General features: G+C 43.0%; 2 protein-coding genes across 2 annotated transcripts in view; one reads left to right on the top strand and one right to left on the bottom strand.

Moving 5' to 3' along the window:
• Positions 1-7,947: 7,947 nt before the first annotated feature.
• Positions 7,948-9,554, bottom strand: LOC139543417 (probable GH family 25 lysozyme 3). Its single transcript, XM_071349526.1, has 3 exons — positions 9,409-9,554; positions 8,426-8,761; positions 7,948-8,221 (listed from the first exon to the last, which is right to left on the bottom strand). Exons 1-3 carry the CDS (start codon positions 9,552-9,554, stop codon positions 7,948-7,950), a joined length of 756 nt encoding a protein of 251 aa, XP_071205627.1.
• Positions 9,555-13,858: 4,304 nt separating this feature from the next.
• LOC139543947 (stomatin-like) overlaps positions 13,859-24,299 on the top strand; it is a 31,602-nt gene continuing 21,161 nt past the window's right edge. The window contains exons 1-2 of the mRNA XM_071350543.1: positions 13,859-14,030; positions 14,690-14,799. Coding sequence (XP_071206644.1) covers positions 13,967-14,030; positions 14,690-14,799 — 174 coding nt within the window. The 5' untranslated portion in view covers positions 13,859-13,966. The remainder of the gene's footprint in view (positions 14,031-14,689; positions 14,800-24,299) is intronic.

Raw genomic sequence — 24,299 nt, 5'->3', positions numbered from 1 at the left:
TTGGGTACCGGTAGTTAGGAGTATGGCAAACACCTTATTTATTTTCTAGGAGACAGACTGTGAGTCAGTGAGGGTGGTGAAAGGGAAAGGGCCAGGGAGAGATACTTCAGTGTGTCACAGCCACGGCAGGACCAGGTTTCAACCTTGTTGCCAGCAGCACCAGTACAGGGGACAGTGGCACAGCATTGTCCAGTTACCTCAGTGATGGCACAAAACCATATCAGCCACACCCACAATTTATAGAACCGCAAACTCTTGCCAACAGAGTGTTGACATTTCAAGAGAGATGGTTTTGCAATTTCCCCTGGCTACATTATAATCCATCAATAAAAGGAGTGTTGTGTTTTCACTGTAGCCAAGGGTTATCAAGCTAGCCATCTATTGGCCAAAGTGCGGATGCTGCCTTCATTAGTGCAGGATTTAGGAATTGGAGAAAAGCCATTGTAAAATTCACAGCATATCAAAACTGCCAAACCCACCGCCACTTTATAACTGTAACAGCACACCAGCGAAATCCAATCAGTGCCCAGTTATCCAGTGCATGGGGTAAACAGCAGAAATGATGAAAGCTACCTTGCACTGTTTGAGAAAGCAACAACATTGATTGACTCCATTGAGACACACTCAAGACGATTTGCTGGCAAAGCAGTGGATCACTATAGGGCCGAATTTTTTAAAGTGTTGGATGGTGTGGAGGTACCGTTTGGCGACCGTTTTGACCAGGACAGTCTAAATGTCCTGCAAAAGTTGGAAAGAGCGCTTCTCACGGTGGAGTTGGATGAGTCCCTAGATCAGTACCCTGAGCTGAACATAGATACTCTTTCATTGCAGTTGCCTCTCTTTTTCAACAAATACCCCTGTAGCAGCAGTGGAGAGGCAGCAGAGGTCCTCATGAGGCTTCCAGTGGAGGTGTGGTGTTTGGTTGACCAAGTTGAGGTGCTGATCAGAATTTTTGGTTTGTGGTGCCAGTGTCTTCATGTGAGGCTGAGAGGAGTTTCAGTGCACTCTGCGGGTTAAAGACTTGGCTACGGCTAGCATGGGCCAAGAGAAACTGAATGGCGTAGTTGTCTCTAATGTACATAAAGACAGGCTGGACAGTCTCGAGGGAAAATATCTGCCAGCAATTTGTTGGATCCATTGAAACCCGCAAACATATGTTCGGTTCTTTTGTTCAGTAGTGTGTATAGCAGTGGTTCTCAACCTTTTTTGGGTACTGGAACCCCTGCATATTTTGAGGCAAGGCATGCAAGGTTTTGAGTGGTCCTCAGGGACCTCCACCCCCTCTATATTATATGTAAAGTTATTGGAATCCTTGTGGTGATGAATACGTTCATTAAACTTTTTTATTTCACGGACCCCTTGCAATTACACCAGGGACCAATAGGGGTCCACGGACCCCTGTTTGAGAACCTCAGGTGTATAGTATATTTGTTTAGTAGTTTTTAGTACATGACAGTACACTTACTAATTATTTATTTTGTTATTTAAAATTGCATACTTTGTGTGACATACTTGTCCATAGGTGCTGTTTGAAGAGTTGAGACACTGACTGAACAATAAATCTGTATTTTTTAAGGATATTTTGGTTTATTTTTTGGGGTTATTCATTGAAGTAGTTCTTTCACTTTTAGAACTGTACTTATTTTGAGCTTTTTGTTCTTGTACATCTATTGTAGTAGACTCGGGCCAGTGGCACATATTTAATGACTATATAAATGTATCAGAAAAAGTCCAAATTAAAGGTCAATTCAATACGGAGACCAACTTTGATGGTTCTCAATGGAGATTATTTTAGATGAGATCACACCATGTTCATTGTATTTACAAAAACTGCACCCATACACAGTGTACAGTACCATTGCCACCTACTGGCCTTTCTTGGTATTGCTGGTTGTAAATACAAATACCTGCATACATACTGGACTGATAAGGAACACTGCTATAACTATTATTATTATTAGTATTATAATGATTTGAACAAGTTGGGACAACCCTTCAGTTAACTACTATACCTATCAATTATCCAGTTGTAGTAATTATGGTTCCTCAATATACATTTAACATATTAAAAGGTAGGCTATGTGTTACAGCACTACTTTTGGTGTTCCCCTCTGGAATTGCTCTTGAGAAAATGTCACGTAATTGTCCCCTCCAAAGTTGATATCAGATTTTCGCCCCTGGTTGTTACCTACCCTTACGTGAGTGCTACGAGTGCTAACGATTGGTATTCATTTAGGCAGGTTACCTTAGTGTTCTTGGGCACAGGGACTATGGTGGTCTGCTTAAAACACTTTGGTTTTACAGACTCAGACAGGGAGAGGTTGAAAAATATCAGTGATAACACTTGCCAGTTGGTCAGCACATGCTCGCAGTACATGTCCTGGTAATCTTTCTGGCCCTGCGGCCTTGTGAAAGTTGACCTGTTTACTCACATCAGCTGCAGAGAGTGTGATCACACAGTCTTCCGGAACAGCTGGTGCTCTCATGCATGTTTCAGTGTTATTTGCCTTGAAGTGAGCATAGAAGTAGTTTAGCTCGTCTGGTAGGCTCATGTCACTGGGCAGCTCTCAGCTGTTCTTCCCTTTGTAGTCTGTAATGGTTTGCAAGCCCTTCCACATCAGACGAGCGTCAGAGCCGGTGTAGTAAGATTCAATCTTAGTCCTGTATTGATGCTTTGCCTGTTTGATGGTTCGTCGGAGGGCAAAGCGGGATTTCTTATAGGCTTCTGGGTTAGAGTCCCGCTCCTTGAAAGCAGCAGCTCTAGTCTTTAGGTCAGTGTGGATTTTGCCTGTAATCCATGGCTTCTGGTTGGGGTATGTATGCACGGTCACTGTGGGGACGACGTCATCGATGCACTTATTGATGAAGCCAATGACTGATGTGGTGTATTCCTCAATGCCATCGAAAGAATCCCTGAACATATTCCAGTTTGTGCTAGCAAAACATTCCTGTAGTTTAGCATCTGCTTCCTCTGACCAATTTTTTATTTGACGGAGTCACTGGTGCTTCCTGCTTTAATTTTTGCTTGTAAGCAGGAATCAGGTGTCATGCCCTGACCTTAGAGAGCCTTTTTATGTCTCTATTTGGTTTGGTCAGGGTGTGATTTGGGGTGGGCATTCTATGTTTTTGTTTTCTATGTTTTGACCGGGTATGATTCTCAATCAGGGACAGCTGTCTATCGTTGTCTCTGATTGGGAATCATACTTAGGTAGCCCTTTCCTTCCTTTCAGTGGGGGAAGTTAACTTTGTTTGTGGCACATAGCCCTTAAGCTTCACGGTTGTTTTGTATTGTTTGTTTTTGTTGGCGTCGCCTAAATAAAGGAATATGTATGCTCACCACGCTGCCCTTTGCTCCAGTTCTTTCGACAGCCGTGACAGAACTTCCCACCGCAAAAGGACCAAGCAGCGTGGCCAGGAGTATGAGACAACCTGGGAGGAGGTAGAGAGGTGGTCGGTCGACCCAGGGAGAGTGCCAGAGCCTGCCTGGGATTCAATTGAGCAGTGCGAGGAGGGATACCAGAGAATGGAGTCGGCGACACGTACACGGCTAGCGAGGAAGATCGAGAGGCAGCCCCAAAATATATTTTTTGGGGGAGGCACACGGGGAGTTTGGCTGAGTCAGGTTGGAGACCTGAGCCAACTCCCCGTGCTTACCGTGGCGAGCGTCGTACTGGTCAGGCACCGTGTTATGCGGTGGAGCGCATGGTGTCTCCTTACCATACTTAGGTAGCCCTTTTCCCTCCTTTCAGTGGGGGAAGTTAACTTTGTTTGTGGCACATAGCCCTTAAGCTTCACGGTTGTTTTGTATTGTTTGTTGTTTTTGTTGGCGTCACCTAAATAAAGGAATATGTACGCTTAACACCCTGCACTTTGGTCCAGTTCTTTCGACGGCCATGACATCAGGAGGATAGAACGATGGTCAGATTTGCCAAATGGAGGGCGAGGGAGAGCTTTGTATGCGTCTCTGTGTGTGGAGTATAGGTGGTCTAGAGTTTTTTCCCATCTGGTTGCACATTTAACATGCTGATAGAAATGAGGTAAAACGGATTTACGTTTCCCTGCATTAAAGTCACAAGGAGCGCCACCTCTGGATGAGCGTTTTCCTGTTTGCTTATGGCGGTATACAGCTAATTCAGTGCGATCTTAGTGCTAGCATCGGTCTGTGGTGGTATGTAGACAGCTACGAAAAATACAGATGAAAACTCTCTACTGTAGGTAGATACTGTGTTCTACAGCTTATCATGAGATACTGTACCTCAGGGGAGCAAAACCTCAAGACTTCCTTAGATATCGTGCACCAGCTGTTCTTTACAAATATAGTACATAGACCGCCACCCCTTGTCATGCCAGAGGCTGTGTTACGTCCGTCATTGAATGAATGAGACCAAAGCGCAGCGTGGAAAGTGTTCATGATATTTAATACTGAAACACCGACAAAACAACAAAATATAAACGAACGTAAAGTTCTGCAGAGCTAGACAGCAACAGTGCAAAAACAAGATCCCACAAACTAGAGTGGAAAACAGGCTGCTTAAGTATGATTCCCAATCAGAGATAACGATAGACAGCTGCCTCTGATTGGGAACCATACCCGACCAACAAAGAAATAGAAAACTAGAATGCCCACCCAAATCACACCCTGACCTAACCAAATAGAGAAATAAAAAGGCTCTTTAAGTTCAGGGCGTGACAGGCTGCTGTTCTATCCTGCCGATACAGTGTGTAACTCGTCAGCTGCATGTTATTCATGTCGTCGTTCAGCCACGACTCTGTGAAACATAAGATATTACAGTTTTTAATGTCCCGTTGGTAGGATATGCGTGCCTTTAGTTCGTCCAATTTATTATCCAGCAATTGTACGTTGGCCAATAGTACGGATGGCAAAGGCAGATTAGCCACTCGTCGCCTGATCCTCACAAGGCACCCCGGTCTCCTTCCGCAAAACCTCTGTCTCTTTCTCCTGCGAATGACGGGGATGAGGGCCTGTTCGGATGTCTTGAGGAAATCCCTTTCGTCTGACTCATTAAAGAAATATTCTTCATCCAATTCAAGGTGAGTAATTGCTGTTCTGATGTCCGGAAGCTCTTTTCGGTCATAAGAGACGGTAGCAGCAATATTATGTACAAAATAAGTTACAAACAACGGGAAAAAACCAACAAAATAGCACGGTTGGTTAAGAGCCAATAAAACGGTAGCCATCCTCTCCGGCGCCATTACATTACAATAGCTTTAGGTTGGTTGTTTTTAAGCTCAATTTAAAGATTTCCACTAAGGACGTTGCCTCTCTGATCATCACTCCCTCGCTTGGGCAAGGGACATTTAAGGTATGCTTGGATGTAACGATGTAAAATGTCATTCAAGGTTTGAGGGTTTAGGGCCGAGGGCAGCCAGAGGGCAGCCAGTGTCATCAAAATCAGAGATTATGCTACAGGACTGCTTTGCTAGAGCTGATTGGAATGTGTTCTGAGACTCTAACATTGACGAGCTAAACACCTCCGTCACTGGTTTCATTAGGAAATGCATCAGCGACGTTGTCCCCACAGTGAAGATTCGCTGCTTTCCCCCCCAAAAAAACCTGGATTAACACTGAGGTTGGCGCTAAACTAAAGGACAGGGCTACTGCACACAGGGCTATTGCAGACAACCCTGAGGCTATGGCTGAGGACAGGAACAAGTACAAGAAGTCACACTATGACCTCTGCACAGTCATCAAACAACCAAAAGGACAATATAAGAATAAGGTGGAATCATATTACACAGGTTCCGACGCCCGCCGCAAGTGGCAGGGGATACAGTCCATTATGGATTACAAAGGAATACCCAGCCGTGATCTGCCCAACGATACCACTCTTCCATGCCTCTCGAACGCAATGCATTTTACCAGACAAACTCAATGCATTTTATGCACGCTTCAACAATAACAACACCGTGCCATGCGTGAGGGCCCCTACCGACCCAGAGGACTCGTGATCTCGCTATCCAAGGCTGACGTGAGTAAGGTCTTTAATCAGGTCAACACTTGCAAGGCTGGGGGGCCAGACGGTATTCCTGGGCGCATTCTCATAGCATGCATAGAACAGCTGGCAGGCATATTCATGGTAATTTTCAACCTCTCCTTGTCTCAGTCTGTAAACCCCACATGTTTTAAGCTGACCACCATAATTACTGTTGCCAAGAATTCTAAGGCTTCATGCCACAATTATTACCACCCTGTAGCACTCACATCTGTAATCATGAAGTACTTTGAAAGGCTGGTTATGGCACACATCAAACTATACAAAGTTAAAAGGCAGACTCCTTTTGTCTATAAAAGTAGTGATGACCATACAGTGAGTGGGATTGACAGATCAGAAGAGATCAGTCAGGAAGATGCATTTGGTTGCTACTAAGCCCTTCATTCCATTTGTAGTAAAATACTATCTAGACAACAGTAAGGTATGTTTATGCTATAAAAAGTTTAGACACATTTCAGATGCTTGCCAGATATCTTGCTAAAGCAGGCTTCATAGTGTTCAATTGGAGTGGGTCACCCCAGACCCTAGACCCACTCCAATTTGCAGATCCATAGACAACACAATCTCAATTGCACTCCACACTGCCATCACCCACCTAGATAAAAGGATTACCTAAAGTATCAGTCAAAAGTTTGGACACACCTACTCATTGAAGGGTTTTTCTATATTTTTACTATTTTCTACATTGTAGAATAATAGTGAAGACATCTAAACTATGAAATAACACGTATGGAATCATGTAGTAACCCTAAAATATGTTATATTGTATATTCTTCAAAGTAGCCACCCTTTGCCTTGATGACAGCTTTGCACACGCCTGGCGTTCTCTCAGCCAGCTTCACCTGGAATGTTTTTTCAACAGTCTTGAAGAAGTTCCCACAAATGCTGAGCACTCGTTGGCTGCTTTTCCTTCACTCTACGGTCCAACTCATCCCAAAATACCTAAATTGGTTTGAGGTTGGGTGATTGTGGAGGCCAGGTTATCTGATGCAGCACTCCATCACTCTCCTTATTGGTCAAATAGCCCTTACACAGCCTGGAGGTGTGTTGGGTCATTGTCCTATTGAAAAACAAATGATAGTTCCACTAAGCGCAAACCAGATGGGATAGCGTATCGCTGCAGAATGCTGTAGTAGCCATGCTGGTTAAGTGTGCCTTGAATTCTAAATAAATCACTGACGTTGTCACCAGTAAAGCACTCCCACACCATCACACCTTCTCCATGCTTCACGGTGGGAACCACACATGCCGAGATCATCCACTCACCTACTGTACTCTATGTCTCAGAAAGACATGGCGGTTGGAACCAAAAATGTCTCATTTGGACTCATCAGACCAAATGACAGATTTCCACCGGTCTAATGTCCATTGCTCGTGTTTCTTGGCTCAAGCAAGTCTCTTCTTCTTATTGGTGTCACGCTCGTCATACAAAGGAGACCAAGGCGCAGCGTGATTATAATACATCTTCCTTTTAATAAAGAAGAATACTGAACAAACTATACAAAATAACAAAAACGAACGTGAACGCTATAAGCAACGACTACAGACATGCAACATCACATAGACAATAACCCACAAAACCAAAATGGAAAATGGCAACCTAAATAGGATCCCCAATCAGAGACAACGATAAACAGCTGTCTCTGATTGGGAACCAATTCCGGCCACCATAGACCTACATTACCTAGACAATACCAAAACCCCATAGATATACAAAAACCCCTAGACAAGACAAAAACAGCCATAACACCCTCGTCACACCCTGACCTAACCAAAATAATAAAGAAAACAAAGATAACTAAGGTCAGGGTGTGACAGTACCCCCCCCCCCAAAGGTGCGGACTCCCGGCCGCAAACCTAAACCTATATGGGAGGGTCTGGGTGGGCATCTAACCTCGGTGGCGGCTCCGGTTCTGGACGCCGCCCCCCTTCTTTACACTGAGTCCGCTCTTATAGCACAGACCCGTGGATCATCGTCGGAGGCTCTGGACTGCGGATCCTCGCCGTAGGCCCCGGGCTGAGGACCCTCGCTGCGTGGATCAACGCCGGATGTTCTGGACTGGGGACCGTTGCTGGAGACCCCGGGCTGGGGACCTTCGCTGGAGACCCCGGGCTGGGGACCTTCGCTGGAGACCTCGGGGTGGGGACCGTCGCTGGAGGCCCCGGGCTGTGGACCGTCGCTGGAGGCCCCGGACTGTGGATCGTCGCTGGAGGCCCCGGACTGTGGATCGTCGCTGGAGACCCCGGACTGGGGATCGTCGCTGGAGGCTCCGGACTGGACGGCGTCGCTGGAGGCTCCGTACTGAAGGGCGACGCTGGAGGCTCCGTACTGGAGGGCGACGCTGGAGGCTCCGTACTGGAGGGCGTCGCTGGAGGCTCCGGACTGGAGGGCGTCGCTGGAGGCTCCGGACTGGAGAACGTCTCTGGAGGCTCCGGACTGAAGGGTGTTGCTGGAGGCTCCGGACTGACGGGCGTCACTGGAAGCTCCATACTGGAGGGCGTCGCTGGAGGCTCCGGACTGGAGAACGTCTCTGGAGGCTCCGGACTGGAGGGCGTTGCTGGACGCTCCGGACTGGAGGGCATCGCTGGAGGCTCCGTACTGGAGGGCGTCGCTGGAGGCTCCGGACTGGAGAATGTCTCTGGAGGCTCCCGACTGGAGGGTGTTGCTGGAGGCTTCGGACTGACGGCCTTTGTTGGAGGCTTCGTGCCATGACTCCTCACTGGAGGCTTCGTGCCATGGATCAACACTGGAGGCTTCGTGCCATGGATCATCACTGGAGGCTTCCTGCCATGGATCAACACTGGTGGTACCGGGCTGGGGACACGCACCTCAGGGCGAGTTCGAGGAGGAGGAACAGGACGTACTGGACTCTGGAGGCGCACTGGAGGCCTGGTGCGTGGTGCCGGAAGTGGTAGTATCGGGCTGAGGACACGCACCTCAGGGCGAGTGCGGGGAGGAGGAACAGGACGTACTGGACTCTGGAGGCGCACTGGAGGCCTGGTGCGTGGTGCCGGAACTGGTGGTACCGGGTTGAGGACACGCACTTCAGGGCGAGTGCGGGGAGGAGGAACAGGATACACTGGGCCGTGGAGACGCATTGGAGATCCAGAACATAGAGCTGGCTCAATATGTCCTGGCTGGATGCCCATTCTAGCCCGGCAAACGTGAGGAGCTGGAATAGAGCGCACCGGGCTAAGAATGCGAACTGGAGACACCGTGCGCATCTCTGCATAACACGGTGTCTGACCAGTTACCCGCTCCCCACGGTAAGCACGAGGAGTTGGCTCAGGTCTCCTACCTGACTCAGCCAATCTCCTCGTGTGGCCCCCCCAAAAAAGATCTTGGGGCTGCCTCTCAGGCTTCCGTGCTAGCCGTGTACCTATATATCATTGCCGTTCCTCTATTCTCTGGTATTTCTCCTCGTAGTATCGCCGTTCCACTTTCGCTGCCTCTAACTCCTCCTTAAGACGGCGATACTCCCCCGGCTGTGTCCAGGGTCTTGCTCCATCTAATATCTCCTCCCAGGTCCATTTCCCCATTAAGCGCTTTTCCTCCTTTTCACGCTGCTTGGTCCTGTTATGGTGGGTTATTCTGTCACGTTCGTCATACGAAGGAGACCAAGGCGCAGCGTGATTATAATACATCTTCCTTTTAATAAAGAAGAATACTGAACAAACTATACAAAATAACAAAAACGAACGTGAACGCTATAAGCAACGACTGCAGACATGCAACATCACATAGACAATAACCCACAAAACCAATTGTGGTTCTCTGATTGGGTACCAATTCCGGCCACCATAGACCTACATTACCTAGACAATACCAAAACCCCATAGATATACAAAAAACCCTAGACAAGACAAAAACACCAATACCACCCTCGTCACACCCCGACCTAACCAAAATAATAAAGAAAACAAAGATTTCTTAGGTCAGGGCGTGACAATTGGTGTCCTTTAATAGTGGTTTCTTTGCAGCAATTTGACCACGAAGGCCTGATTCACGCAGTCTCCTCTGAACAGTTGATGTTGAGATGTGTCTGTTACTTGAACTCTGAAAAAATGTTTTGGGCTGCCATTTTTTGAGGCTGGAAACTCTAATGAACTTATCCTCTGCAGCAGAGGTAACTCTCTGTCTTCCTTTCCTGTGGCGGTCTTCATGAGAGCCAGTTTTATCATGGCGCTTGATGGTTTTTGAGACTGCACTTGAAGAAACTTTCAAAGTTCTGGAAATGTTCCGCATTGACTGACCTTCATGTCTTAAAGTAAGGATTGACTCTTGTTTCTCTTTGCTTATTTGAGCTGTTCTTGCCATAATACGGACTTGGTCTTTTACCAAATAGGGATATATTCAGTATAACCTTGTCACAACACAACTGATTGGCTCAAATGCATTCAGAAGGAAAGGAATTCCACAAATTAAATTTTATCAAGGCACACATGTTAATTGAAATAAAGATGGTTGAGAGAATGCCAAGAGCGTGCAAAGCTGTCATCAAGGCAAAGGGTGGCTACTTTGAAGAATCTCAAATATAACATATATTTTGATTTGTTTAACACTGTTACTACATTATTCCATATGTGTTATTTCATAGTTTTGATGTCTTCACTATCTACAATTTAAAAAATAGTCAAAATAAAGAAAAACCATGGAATGGGTAGATTGACTGGCACTGTATGTGAGAATGCTGTTCATTGACTACAGCTCAGTGTTCAACACCATTGTCCGCTCCAAGCTCGTCACCAATTTTAGGACGCTGGGACTGAACAAGTCCCTCTACAACTGGATCCTAGACTTCCTGATAGGCCGACCCCAGGTAGGGAGGGTAGACAACATCACCTCCGCCACACTGACCCTCAACACGGAGACCCCACAGGGGTGTGTGCTTAGTCCTCCCCTGTAATTCCTGTTCACCCATGACTGTGTGGCCACGCACAACTCCACCACCATCATCAAGTTTGCTGATGACACGACGGTGGTAGGCCTGATCACTGGTGAAGATGAGACAGCCTACAGGGAGGAGATCAGTGACCGGGCAGTGTGGTGCCAGGACAACAACCTCTCCCTCAACATCAGTAAGACCAAGGGGCTGATCGTGGACTACAGGAAACGGCTGGGCGAGCACGCCCCCATCCACATCGACGGGGCTGCAGTGGAACGGGTCGAGGAGCTGTCACACCTTCTTCACAGCACCTCTTCCCCCTCAGGAGGTTGAAAAGATTTGGCATGAGCCCTCAAATCCTCAAAATGCTGCACCGTTGAGAGCATATTGACAGGCTGCATCACTGCTTGTTATGGCAACAGCACCACCCTTAATTGCATGTGTCGTGCGGACAGCCCAGTATGTCACTGGGGCCGAGCTCCCTGCAATCCAGGGACCTGGCGGTGTAAAAGGAATTCGCGGAAAATCATTAAAGAATCCATCCAGCCAAGCCATAGAATGTTCTTTCTGCTTCCGCATGGCAAGCAGTACCGGTGCATCAAGCCTGACACCAACAGGCTCCTGAGCAGCTTATATCCCCAAGCCATAAGACTGCTAAATCACTAACAAAATAGCTACACTGACTATCACACACACACACTTAATTTAATCACACACACATAACGTGCATATACACATTTATACTGACTCTACACACAAGCACACACTCACATACAATCATCATATACTCTGGTAGTACTCTGTTTATCATATATCCCGAAGCCTGGTCACCTTACTCCTATACATATCTACCTCTACCACTCCATTTTAAATAGGGTATTGGAACTGACCCTGTTGAAGTCAAAAGTTTACATACACTTAGGTTGGAGTCATTAAAACTCGTTTTTCAACCACTCCACAAATTTCTTGTTAACAATATATAGTTTTGGCAAGTCGGTTAGGACATCTACTTTGTGCATGACATAAGTAATTTTTCCAACAATTGTTTACAGACAGATTATTTCACTTATAATTCACTGTATCACAATTCCAGTGGGTCAAAAATGTACATACACTAAGTTGACTGTGCCTTTAAACACCTTGGAAAATTCCAGAAAATGATGTCATGGCTTTAGAAGCTTCTGGTAGGCTAATTGATATCCTTTGAGTCAATTGGAGGTCTACCTGTGGATGTATTTCAAGGCCTACCTTCAAACTCAATGCCTCTTTGCTTGACATCATGGGAAAATCAAAAGAAATCAGCCAAGACCTCAGAAGAAAAATGTGGACCACCACAAGTCTGGTTCATCCTTGGGAGCAATTTCCAAATGCCTGAGGGTACCACGTTCATCTGTACAAACAATAGTACGCAAGTATAAACACCATGGGACCACGCAGCCGTCATACCGCTCAGGAAGGAGACGCGTTCTGTCTCCTAGATATGAACGTACTTTGGTGCGAAAAGTGCAAATCAATCCCAGAACAACAGCAAAGGACCTTGTGAAGATGCTGGAGGAAACAGGTACGAAAGTATCTATATCCACAGTAAAACGAGTCCTATATCAACATAACCTGAAAGGCCGCTCAGCAAGGAAGACGCCACTGCTCCAAAACCACAATAAAAAAGCCAGACTACGGTTTGCAACTGCACATGGGGACAAAGATCGTACTTTTTGGAGAAATATCGTCTGGTCTGATGAAACAAAAATAGAACTGTTTAGCGATAATGACCATCATTATGTTTGGAGGAAAAAGGGGGAGGCTTGCAAGCCAAAGAACACTATCCCAACCGTAAAGCACGGGGGAGGCAGCATCATGTTGTGGGGGTGCTTTGTTGCAGGAGGGACTGGTGTAGTTCACAAAATAGATGCATCATGAGGCAGGAAAATGATGTGGATATACTGAAGCAACATGCCAAGACATCAGTCAGGAAGTTAAAGCTTGGTCGCAAATGGGTCTTCCAAATGGACAATGACCCCAATCATACTTCCAAAGTTGTGGCAAAATGGCTTAAGGACAACAAAGTCAAGGTATTGGAGTGGCCATCACAAAGCCCTGACCTCAATCCTGTAGAACATTTGTGGGCAGAACTGAAAAAGTGTGTGCGAGGAAGGAGGCCTACAAACCTGACTCAGTTACACCAGTACTGTCAGGAGTAATGGGCCAAAATTCACCCAATTTATTGTGGGAAGCTTGTGGAAGGCTACCGGAAACGTTTGACCCAAGTTAAACAATTTAAAGGCAATGCTACCAAATACTAATTGAGTGTATGTACACTTCTGACCCACTGGGAATGTGATAAAAGAAATAAAAGCTGAAATAAATCACTCTCTACTATTATTCTGACATTTCACATTCTTAAAATAAAGTGGTGATCCTAACTGACCTAGGATAGGATATTTTTACTTGGATTAAATGTCAGGAATTGTGAAAACCAGAGTTTAAATGTATTTGGCTAAGTTGTATGTAAACTTCCGACTTCAACTGTAGCTTACTTACTTCTTTTGTTTTTCTTATTTTATTTATTGTGTGTTTTTGTTCTACCTTATGTTATTTTTAGTACTTCATTGCTGTTGATTACTGCATTGTTGGTTTTAACGCTTTCAAGAAAGGCAATTCACTGTACTTGCGCAAGTGACATTAAAACTTGAAACTTGATATATTAAAACCCTCCTAATTCTTCTGTGTGTAAAACCCAAATGAGGGACCGAAGCGCTTAAATTATGTTTTTTTAGCAACTGTCCTCCAAGAGTTGCCAAATAATGCAGCTGGGTCATTTTCCTTTTCAGTAAACCAAATTATCGGTCTACATCATTTGTTGTTATAAAGCCACGTCATCATAGATTTTTTTTGTGTGTGTGCTTGACCCAGTAGGGGGTGACAAAGTACATGAAAATTAAGTAAGATATGTCAGTACATCCCCCCAGAGTACGTCTTATCTTGTGACACAAACATGCTCATTTTCATCAACACACATACTCGACTGAAGCGACAGTACTGAGATCAGTGACTGAACTGTATTTTACAATGGAGGAAGACGGCAAAGAAACCATTTCAATTAGAGAGAGTAAAAGACGGGAACGTCAAGCAGGTAGGCCTAATCCAGTTTATTTACTTAAGTCTGCTGATATGGTTATTTTCATAGACAAAATATCTACATTTGGTCATCTTTAGTTGGTCAAATCAACACATGACCAAAGAAAGCAGTGGAACAGAGAGCCGCCCTACAAAACACCGTTATGGTGTGCGACGCACGCATTCTTATAGCAACGTATCAGACATAATGGTTAACTTACGTTTTTGCCACATTACAATTTTGCATTCAATACAGTTTGCCTGCAGTGTTGGGCATTTGCCTAGTTAGGCTATTTGCCCAACGTCGATTTGCCAGATCAAATTCAGAATTAAGTGTTATAGTTAGTATCATAGCCCAGCCTGGTCTCGTAGACTAGACTTAACATAGTAAACGTAAATCTGCCAAACACATGCATATCTGGGTATTACCAGTAGTTCTAAAACTATTTTCAGCCTAATTGTTTGTAGCCTAGGTATCTGATGCACAATTTAAGCTACATAAGCTAGTCTTGGCAGATCACAGAAGAATACGGATGAAACATTTTGAAGAATGACGCTACCAGAAATGCATGATGTGGAAGGGGCTGCTCTTGGGTTGGCTGGGATGTGAGAATGTACATTTTCTGGTTGCAGTTATATTTCATGCTGTTGGTATGTTTTTGTATTGTCTTTCAGCCTTGGAGAGCCCAGATATTGGTATTGGCTTATGTGGGTGGATCATTGTCGGATTATCCATCCTTCTGATGCTCGCGACTCTGCCTCTCTCCATATGGATGTGTATTAAGGTACAGTCATTACCTATACATCTACACAAGCTGGATGGTCTGTGAACTGTGAACTGGTTAGGGGTGTCATTGGTGTGAGTCTATTTATTCTGTGAATTGATCGCGAACCAGCATGCCTCGTTGCCCATCTAAATGGCCTTTCTCTCCTACTCGTGATGCAGCACCATCCGTCAAGGTTGTATTGTTAGATATTTACACACTTTAAACTAGGAACATATAGAAAAGGAACTGCCAGATGTGTCATAACGGCATGGAAGTAAAGCCGCAATGGGAGCCAAATTTGAAATGGAATACATTGAATACATGGAGCATGCTGGAAAGAAAACATGATTTAAATGGACTGTATTTTTGGAAGGGCTGGGTCACCATTCATGTAATACATTAAATATTTACATCTCATGGTAGTGGGAAGCTGCTTTATAGTTTTATGATGGGTCCATTCTTGGCAGCCCTGGTGTGAAGGGGAGGAATGGCAGAGCAGACCATCATATAACCCTAAATATCTTCATGTGCATCTTGGAACTACAATTTAAGAGGACCAGTGCTTCTATAGTGAAAGAAAATCTCACATCTGTGCCATTTGGGAGTGATGTGGTTAGACTAGCCTATATATCGTTGTTGCCTCTTCAGAGGGCAACAGTGGCGTGTATTCATGGATGCCAAGGGAAGCCAGGCTTCCCAAACTATTTGACCAAGATCATTTATCTTTTGTCTTTGTGTTTTCATAATTTCCCTTCAATTCACAAGTGGCTGAATCTCACCGGATAAATAATCTGAGCGAGGGAAACAGCGCCCCTATGTCTAAGTATGTGTAGCCCATGTATCTGACGCTATCTGGAAAAAAGAGTATGACATATTGCCACCGTAGCATTTGATTGATTGATTGATGCCAGCGAGCATTTTGCCTCCCTTGATTAAAAAAAGTATAAAATTATTAGCCAATCAGCGTTGAGTTGAGCTCAACTGTGGGTTGTCCAGGCACCGTAAAATGCCCCCCAAGGGAGGCCTTCACACCAATCAAATCACATCTAAAGCAAAATGTAATTCTTAGAAAAATGTGTCTGTTTCTAGTCTGCTTGTGTTGTTGTCCTGCAGTAGCTAGCTTGCTAAATTGGGCCTTTCTTAAGCCATTGATTTGAGATGGTGATTTGGACTTGTCGTTTTGACTAACAGTATCTATACAGGCCAATGATTATGATGGCGATTCTGATCTAACCATAAAGTCATATATTGTTCCACTGGCCTGAGATGATTCAATAAGTTCAATATGTAGCCTAGATGTAAAGTTGGTTTTACAGTCACACATTCGGACATTCAACAGACATTCAACAGATATTCAACAGACATTCAACAGACATTCAACAGACATTCAACAGGCATTCATCAGATATTCGCCAAAAGCCATTTAAAATTGTAAAAATCAATAACTAATTCATTGATTGTCACAAACATATAAATAGATATGGTTTATTCTATAAATGTCTAGAATACTTTTACAATCTTTGTTTTGAATAAAAATTCCAGTTTTGATTAGATGGAAATACATAAAATCTTTAAAATGCAATTTAAATCTTTATAAATCAATAAATACTTCACAGTTTGTCACAAACATCAAACTAGGTATGATATATTCTATAAGTGTCTAGCATACTTTTACAACCTTTTGCTTTGAGTAAACATTCCAGTTTTGATTTGATAGAGGGCATGTAGTTCGTCTAGAGGGCGTGTGGTCAAACTTCTAACGAGTCTGTTATACCCTATTAGAAGGGGCCTGGCATAAAATGCTGTATCTTCAGTCATATTAAATTAGATTACAGGAAAAAACTACGGGATTAAGGGGTCAGGCTTGACTAACAAAGAAGACAGGTGGATGGATCAAGAGGACCAAGACAACCAAGAGGATCAACATGAACATTCCACAGTGGAGATAAGGAAAACTAAGAGTGAACCGTAACACACACTACCGTTCAAAAGTTTGGGGTCACTTAGAAATGTCCTTGTTTTTGAAAGAAAAGGCATTTTTTTGTCCATTAAATAACATCAAATTTATCAGAAATACAGTGTAGACATTGTTAATGTTGTAAATCACTATTATAGCTGGAAATGGCTGATGTTTAATGGAATATCTACATAGGCGTACAGAGGCCCATTATCAGCAACCAACACTCCTGTGTTCCAATGGCACGTTGTGTTAGCTAATCCAAGTTTATCATTTTAAAATGCTAATTGATCATTAGAAAACCCTTTTGTAATTATGTTAGCACAGGTGAAAACTGATGTTCTGATTAAAGGAGCAATAAAACTGGCCTTCTTTAGACTAGTTGAGTATCTGGAACATCAGCATTTGTGGGTTCGATTACAGGTTCAAAAGGGCCAGAAACAAAGAACTTTCTTCTGAAACTCGTCAGTCTATTCTTGTTCTGAGAAACTCCGGGATGCTGGCCTTCTAGGCAGAGTTGCAAAGAAAAAGCCATATCTCAGACTGGCCAATAAAAATAAAAGATTAAGATGGGCAAAATAACACGGACACTGGACAGAGATATGGCTTTTTCTTTGCAACTCTGCCTAGAAGGCCAGCATCCCGGAGTCGCCTCTTCACTGTTGACATTGAGATTGGTGTTTTGCGGGTACTATTTAATGAAGCTGCCAGTTGAGGACTTGTGAGGCGTCTGTTTCTCAAACTAGACACTCTAATGTACTTGTCCTCTTGCTCAGTTGTGCACCGGGTCACTCTTTCTAAGTTACCCCAACATTTTTAATGGTAGTGTACGTATATACTGTGTAAATATATATATATATTAGCATCGGTATTGAAAGATACCAGGGGTGGATAACAAAACAAAACACAGATATAAGAAGTGGACGGTACATGTTTTGTTTTTTGGCTAATACATTATGATTTTCCTCTGAACTGTATGTGAACCCCTCCGCAATCTACTTGCACTAAGCATTAAAAACTAGGACAAAACCAAATTTTTTCATGAAACAAAATATCAACTGGCCAAATATCAACTCTACATAATTCAGCAGGCAGCTGTGCAACTACGACACATAATACCTATTATACCAGTGTATAAACTACGTCACCTACATAGGTATTACCAAATCTCTTTCAATTCACATTCCTTGCAGAAATAACTATTTGCAAACCTTATAAAAAGTCCAGAAAGACAGTGGTCTTAGAAGGGTATTTATACTTTAAAATACATATTTTATGTGAATGGATGTGGATGAAAGAATTCTGCCAGTGTTTTAATGTCCTAGTTGAATATTTTTTTCTTTACCTCCAACTCTATATATCCAAGTGAGCCTATGAGAACCTTGGGGATCAGATTTACCATTATACCCATTGATCAAACGTATAACAGACAGACACTGCTCAAAAGGAGATGTTTGTGATATTTACACTCAGTTGCCACTTTATTAGGTTCACCACCTTATTCACGAAAATAAATTGCTCCTACATACACCAAGTCCCGTGGTCTTGGCTTGCTAGACACTAAAGCATGCAGAGAAGTATTCAGGTATTCTGTTACTGTTTGTTTGGACTTTAGAATGTGCAAAATGACAGCACAGTCTGTGATGGTCTTTGGTAACTCAGAAAAGTTCAAAAACTTGTACTGACTGTAATAAACTCCAACTGGACTTAAAAACCTGAACAGTCTATCTCCTTTCCCAGTTTCATCAACTGGTTTGAATTCACACTGTTCCAGATGCAAAGGGGGGTTGTACCTAATAAAGTGACCACTGAATCTATAGACGTTCCAGAATGTGCTCTGGGAATACTCGGGGTATTAAACATTTGGCTGTAAGTGTTGAACAGTTGAATCTATTACCTCAGGAAATGGTACCATTTAGCTTGTCTGGGCATGACAAAGAAGGACTTCAACAAAGCCAAAGTAGAAAATGATTGGAAGGGGCCTCTTTGCTGTTAAATTAGAGAAGTATAAATAAATAAATGACTGTTGTGTCATGTAAGTGTTGCACTAAAAATGCAAACATTGATTTGGCATACACTTTAAGATTGTAAACGTTGTACAACTTTATGTAAACATTGTCTAACTTCATATAGAACAAATTGCACTTGAAATGAACATTTCTTTAAAGTTATTGCAAATAAATGCATATTTTCACATTTTTTCTGCGACAATCACTGAATTAGTTGTTGATTTCTTCATCTTTAAATGTAATTTTGGAGATTTTATGTATTTCTATCAAATCAAAAATTTAATTTCTACTCAAAGCAAAGGTTGTAAATGTATACTAGACATTTATAGAATAAATCATACCTATTTTGATGATTATGTTCATAATCAGTGAACACTTTATTGATTTATACCTGCTTTTAATGGCATTTTATAGATTTGATGTATTTCTATCAAATCAAAACTGGAATTTGTATTCAAAACAAAGGTTGCAAAAGTATGTTTGACATTTATAGAATAACTAGTTTGATGATTCTGTGACAAACGGTGAATTAGTTATTGATTTTTACATTTGTAAATGGCTTTTGCCGAATGTCTGTTCAATGTCTGAATGTCCGAATGTATGAATATAAAACCAACTTTACCTCGGTCCTAGATGTAGCCTAGTACGCTCACGTTGACTATCTTGCAAACTTAGCTGGTTCATTGTTGCCCATGGCAGGAAGTTAGGCTAGCAAACATTTTAGTTTAGTAGCCTATGACAACAAAAACTAAAAGCGTACTGTATGACAGAGCCATAGACCGTTTTGCCAACATGAAAGAGAGAATGGAATTAGCGTTCACAATTAGTGTGAGTCAAATGTTTTTACTCGTACGCACATACACAGACAGAAATCAGTACCATGGATAGCCACGTGAAATTTAGCAACATTGATTGGACTAAATTGTCTTTAAGTTAGTTTTCACTGTATTATAGCCTAATGGATTTGATGATGTTTAAATTGTGCCTGTGGTAACTCCGTGGTTCTAAATCAGTAGCTGTTTATAGAAAACAGTAACTTGCTGGACCATGCTGTAGGTCATGTAACTGTTTGTTACATGCAATATTTGCTTTGTGGACTTCGGACAGATGTTGTTCTCTGGGTCTGTGATGATACAAACGAATGTGTAATTTAATTTATTCCGCCACTGTATGACTGTTGTCTCTGCCTTATTGTATGTCACGGTGGTGTATTAATGATTGGGTTCTAGAGCAAACAACGCAATTATCACAACCTAGGTTGTAATATGGCTTTTTTTACTGACTTGGCTTGGCTTCCCCAGTAATTTTACCCAGCGCCGGTTCTGAAAGTTGAGTAGGCAAATATAGACAGATGTGTGCCTTTCCAAATCATATCCAATCAATTGAATTTACCACAGGTGGACTCCAATCAAGTTGTAGAAACATCTCCAGGATGATCAATGGAAACAGGATGCACCTGAGCTCAATTTCGAGTCTCATAGCAAAGGGTCTGAATACTTATGTAAATAACACATTCCTGTGTTTTTATTTTTAATCCATTCGCAAAAATCTAAAGAAAAACCTGTTATTGGGTATTGTGTGTAGATTGATGAGAATAAAATTATATTTAATACATTTTAGAATAAGGCTGTAACTTTAACAAAATATGGAAAAAGTCAAGGGGTCTGAATACTTTTCGACCCCCACAGTTGAAAGTGCATGTCAGAGCAGAAACTATTCCATGATGTTCAAGGGACTGTCCGTATCTCTGAGAGAGAATTCTGATGAGTCACATATCTGGGGAAGTGTATAAAACAATTTCTAGAGTGTTGAAAGTTTCCAAGAGCACAGTGGTGTCCATCATTGGGAATTGGCCAGACAGAAGCGACTCCTGAGAAAAAGGCACAGAACTGCACGCCTGCAGTTTGCAAAAAGGCATTTGAAAAATTCTGAGAGCATAAGGCAAAAGATTCTATGGTCTGATGAGACAAACATTCTACTATTTGGCCTCAATGCAAAGCGCTATGTCTGAAGAGAACCAGGCACAGCTCATCACCCGTCTAACACCATCCATACCGTGAAGCACGGTGGCAGCAGCATCATGTTATGGGGATGCTTTTCAGCAGCAGGGACTGAAAAATTAGCAAGGATAGAGGGAACAATGAATGGAGCCAAATATAGGGAAATCCTGAGAACCTGCTTCAGAGTGCAAACAACCTTAGACTGGGGCGAAGATTTACGTTCCAACAGGACAATGACCCCAAGCATACAGCCAAAGCAATGCTAGAATGGCTTCAGAACAAGAATGTGAAAGTCATTGAGTTGCGCAGCCAAAGCCCAGACTTGAATTCCATTGAACATTTGTGGAAAGACTTGATGATTGATGTTCATCGCTGCTCCCCCATCTAACTGACGAGTGTTTGAGAAAGTCTGCAAGGAAGAATGGGAGAAAATACCCATGTTGTGCAAAGCTGATACAGATACCCAAGACGATTCAAAGCTGTAATCGCCGCCAAAGTTGCTTCTACAAAGTATTGTCTCGGGTGTAAATTAGATTTCGGTATTTCATTTTCAATACATAAGCAAAAATGTATAAAACATTTTTTCACTTTGACATTATGGGGTATTGTGTGTAGATGGGTGAGAGAAAAAACAACTATATAATCCATTTTGAATTCAGGCTGTAACTACAAAATGTGGAATAAGTCAAGGGATATGAATACTTTCTGAAGGCACTGTAGTGCTAAACTTGAAGAACTTGGACGTCTTGGTGAAGTGAAATGATTTTGAACGATACAATGTAGCCTAACAACACTGCTCGGAAACAGCACAGATGTGAGATTTGCTTCACTGTAGAAGAACTGGTCCTCTTACATGTTTGTTCCAGGTTGCATATCAAAATATTTCAGGGCATATTGAATGTTTTGCTCTTCCTATAACAGTCACGCCAAGCACAGGGTTACTAAAGATGCAAGCACAGGGTTACTAAAGATGCAAGCACAGGGTTACTAAAGATGCATGCACAGGGTTACTAAAGATGCATGCACAGGGTTACTAAAGATGCATGCACAGGGTTACTAAAGATGCAAGCACAGGGTTACTAAAGATGCATGCACAGGGTTACTAAAGATGCAAGCACAGGGTTACTAAAGATGCATGCACAGGGTTACTAAAGATGCATGCACAGGGTTACTAAAGATGCATGCACAGATACTTAAAAAAGAATTGGGCCTAACAATGGGCCTCAGGATCTCATCACGGTATCTCTGTTCATTCAAATTGTGTTCATTGTTCGTAGCTTATGCCTGCCCATACCACAACCCCACCATGGGCAACTCGGTTCACAACGTTAACATCAGCAAACCACTCGCCCACACAAGGCCATACACGTGATCTGCAGTTGTGAGACCGGTTGGACATACTGCTAAATTCTCTAAAACAACGTTGGAGGCGGCTTATGGTAGAGAAATGAACATTCAATTATCTGGCAACATCTCTGGTGGACATTCCTGCAGTCACCATGCCACTTGCATGCTCCCTCAAAACTTGACACATCTGTGGCATTGTGTGACAACTGCAACTGCAAGTGTGACAACTGCACCTGTGTAATGTTCATGCTGTTTAATCAGTTTCTTGATATACCACACCTGTCAGGTGGATGGATTATCTTGGCAAAGGAGAAATGCTCACTAACAGGAATATAAACAATTTTGTGCACAACATTTTCAGCTCATGAAACATGGGAACAACTTGTTGCATTTATATTTTTGTTCAGTGTATATATTTAATGTAATTCATGAATTGTGACACAGACCTTCCCGAAAATGCATTTAAATTGCTATATTTATTTTTTCCACCCTGCTGCATGTATTAAATGTATTCCATTTCAAATTTGGCTCCAAATGCGGCTAGTTCAGGGGGTATTGTGACGCATCTGACAGTTCCTTCTCCGTATGTTCATAGACTTTAAATATGATATCTCAATTACCAGTGTAGGGAAAAGTTAGTCAAAAAGGGGAGAGGGGGCCTCCCAAGTGCCGCTAGAGATTCTGGATTTGAGTCCAGGCTCTGTCGCAGCCAGCCGTGACCGGGAGACCCATGGGGCGGCGCACAATTGTGCCAGCGCCGTCCGGGTTAGGGGAGGGTTTGGTCGGCAGGGATTCCTGTGGCGGGCCGGGCGCAGTGCACGCTGACACGGTCGCCAGGTGTACAGTGTTTCCTCTGACACATTGGTGCGGCTGGCTTCTGGGTTAAGTGGGCATTGTGTCAAGAAGCAGTGCGGCTTGGTTGGGTTGTGTTTCGGAGGACGCACGGCTCTCAAACTTCGCCTCTCCCGAGCTGTACGAGAGTTGCAGCGATGAGACAAGACTGTAACTACCAATTGGATACCACAGAATTGGGGAGGAAAAAGGGGTAAAAAAAACATATACACAATGCGTGGCAGGCTGACCAGCATCCCGGAGTCGCCTCTTCACTGTTGACGTTGAGACTGGTGTTTTGCGGGTACTATTTAATGAAGCTGCCAGTTGAGGACTTGTGAGATGTCTGTTTCTCAAACTGTACACGCTACTGTACTTGTCCTCTTGGTCAGTTGTGCACCGGGGCCTCCCACTCCTCTTTCTATTCTGGTTGTGCTGTTCTGTGAAGGGAGTAGTACACAGCGTTGTATGAGATCTTCAGTTTCTTGGCAATTTCTCGCATGGAATAGCCTTCCTCAGAACAAAAATAGACTGACGAGTTTCAGAAGACAGTTATTTGTTCTGGCCATTTTGAGCCTGTAATCGAACCCACAAATGCTGATGCTCTATGATGATGATCAACTAGTCTAAAGAAGGCTAGTTTTATTGCTTCTTTAATCAGGACAACAGTTTTCAGCTGTGCTAACATAATTGCAAAAGGGTTTTCTTATGATCAATTAGCCTTTTAAAATGATAAACTTGGATTAGCTAACACAACGTGCCATTGGAACCCAGGAGTGATGGTTGCTGATAATGGGCCTCTGTACTAGAGGTTGACCGATTAATCGGCTTGGCCGATTAATTAGGTCCAATTTCAAGTTTTCATAACAATCGGTAATCAGCCTTTTTGGATACCGATTATGGCAGATTACATTGCAATCCACGAGGAGACTGCGTGGCAGGCTGACCACCTGTTACGTGAGTGCAGCTAGCATTCAAATGATCTTATAAAAAACAATCAATCTTCACATAATCACTACTTAACTACACATGGTTGATGATATTACTAGGTTAACTAGCTTGTTCTGCGTTGCATATAATCAATGTGTTGCCTGTTAATTTATCATCGAATCACAGCCTACTTCCACTTCGCCAAACGGGTGATGATTTAACAAAAGCGCATTCGTTGCACAAATGTACCTAACCATAAACATTAAACATTAAGAACTACCAGCTTTCATATGTTCTCATGTCCTGAGCAAGGAACTTAAACATTAGCTTTTTTACATGGCACATATTGCACTTTTACTTTCTTCTCCAACACTGTGTTTTTGCATTATTTAAACCAAATTGAACATGTTTCACTATTTATTTGAGACTAGATTGATTTTCTTT

This window comes from Salvelinus alpinus, chromosome 18, assembly GCF_045679555.1.
Source record: "Salvelinus alpinus chromosome 18, SLU_Salpinus.1, whole genome shotgun sequence".
NCBI classification, from domain to species: Eukaryota; Metazoa; Chordata; class Actinopteri; order Salmoniformes; family Salmonidae; genus Salvelinus; species Salvelinus alpinus.
The sequence above is the reverse complement of the archived record's forward strand: the minus strand, read 5'-3'. Positions and strand labels throughout refer to the sequence as shown.

Excerpts from the sequence above, each read along its gene's own strand:
- LOC139543417 (XM_071349526.1), bottom strand. The coding sequence starts at position 9,554 with ATGGGGAAATGGACCTGGGAGGAGATATTAGATGGAGCAAGACCCTGG. Across the intron at positions 8,762-9,408 it reads TACCAGAGAATAGAGGAACG|TGTTGATCCATGGCACGAAG; the intron begins GCAATGATATAT and ends CGAAGCCTCCAG. Across the intron at positions 8,222-8,425 it reads GCCTCCAGAGACGTTCTCCA|CGACGATCCACAGTCCGGGG; the intron begins GTCCGGAGCCTC and ends CGGGGCCTCCAG.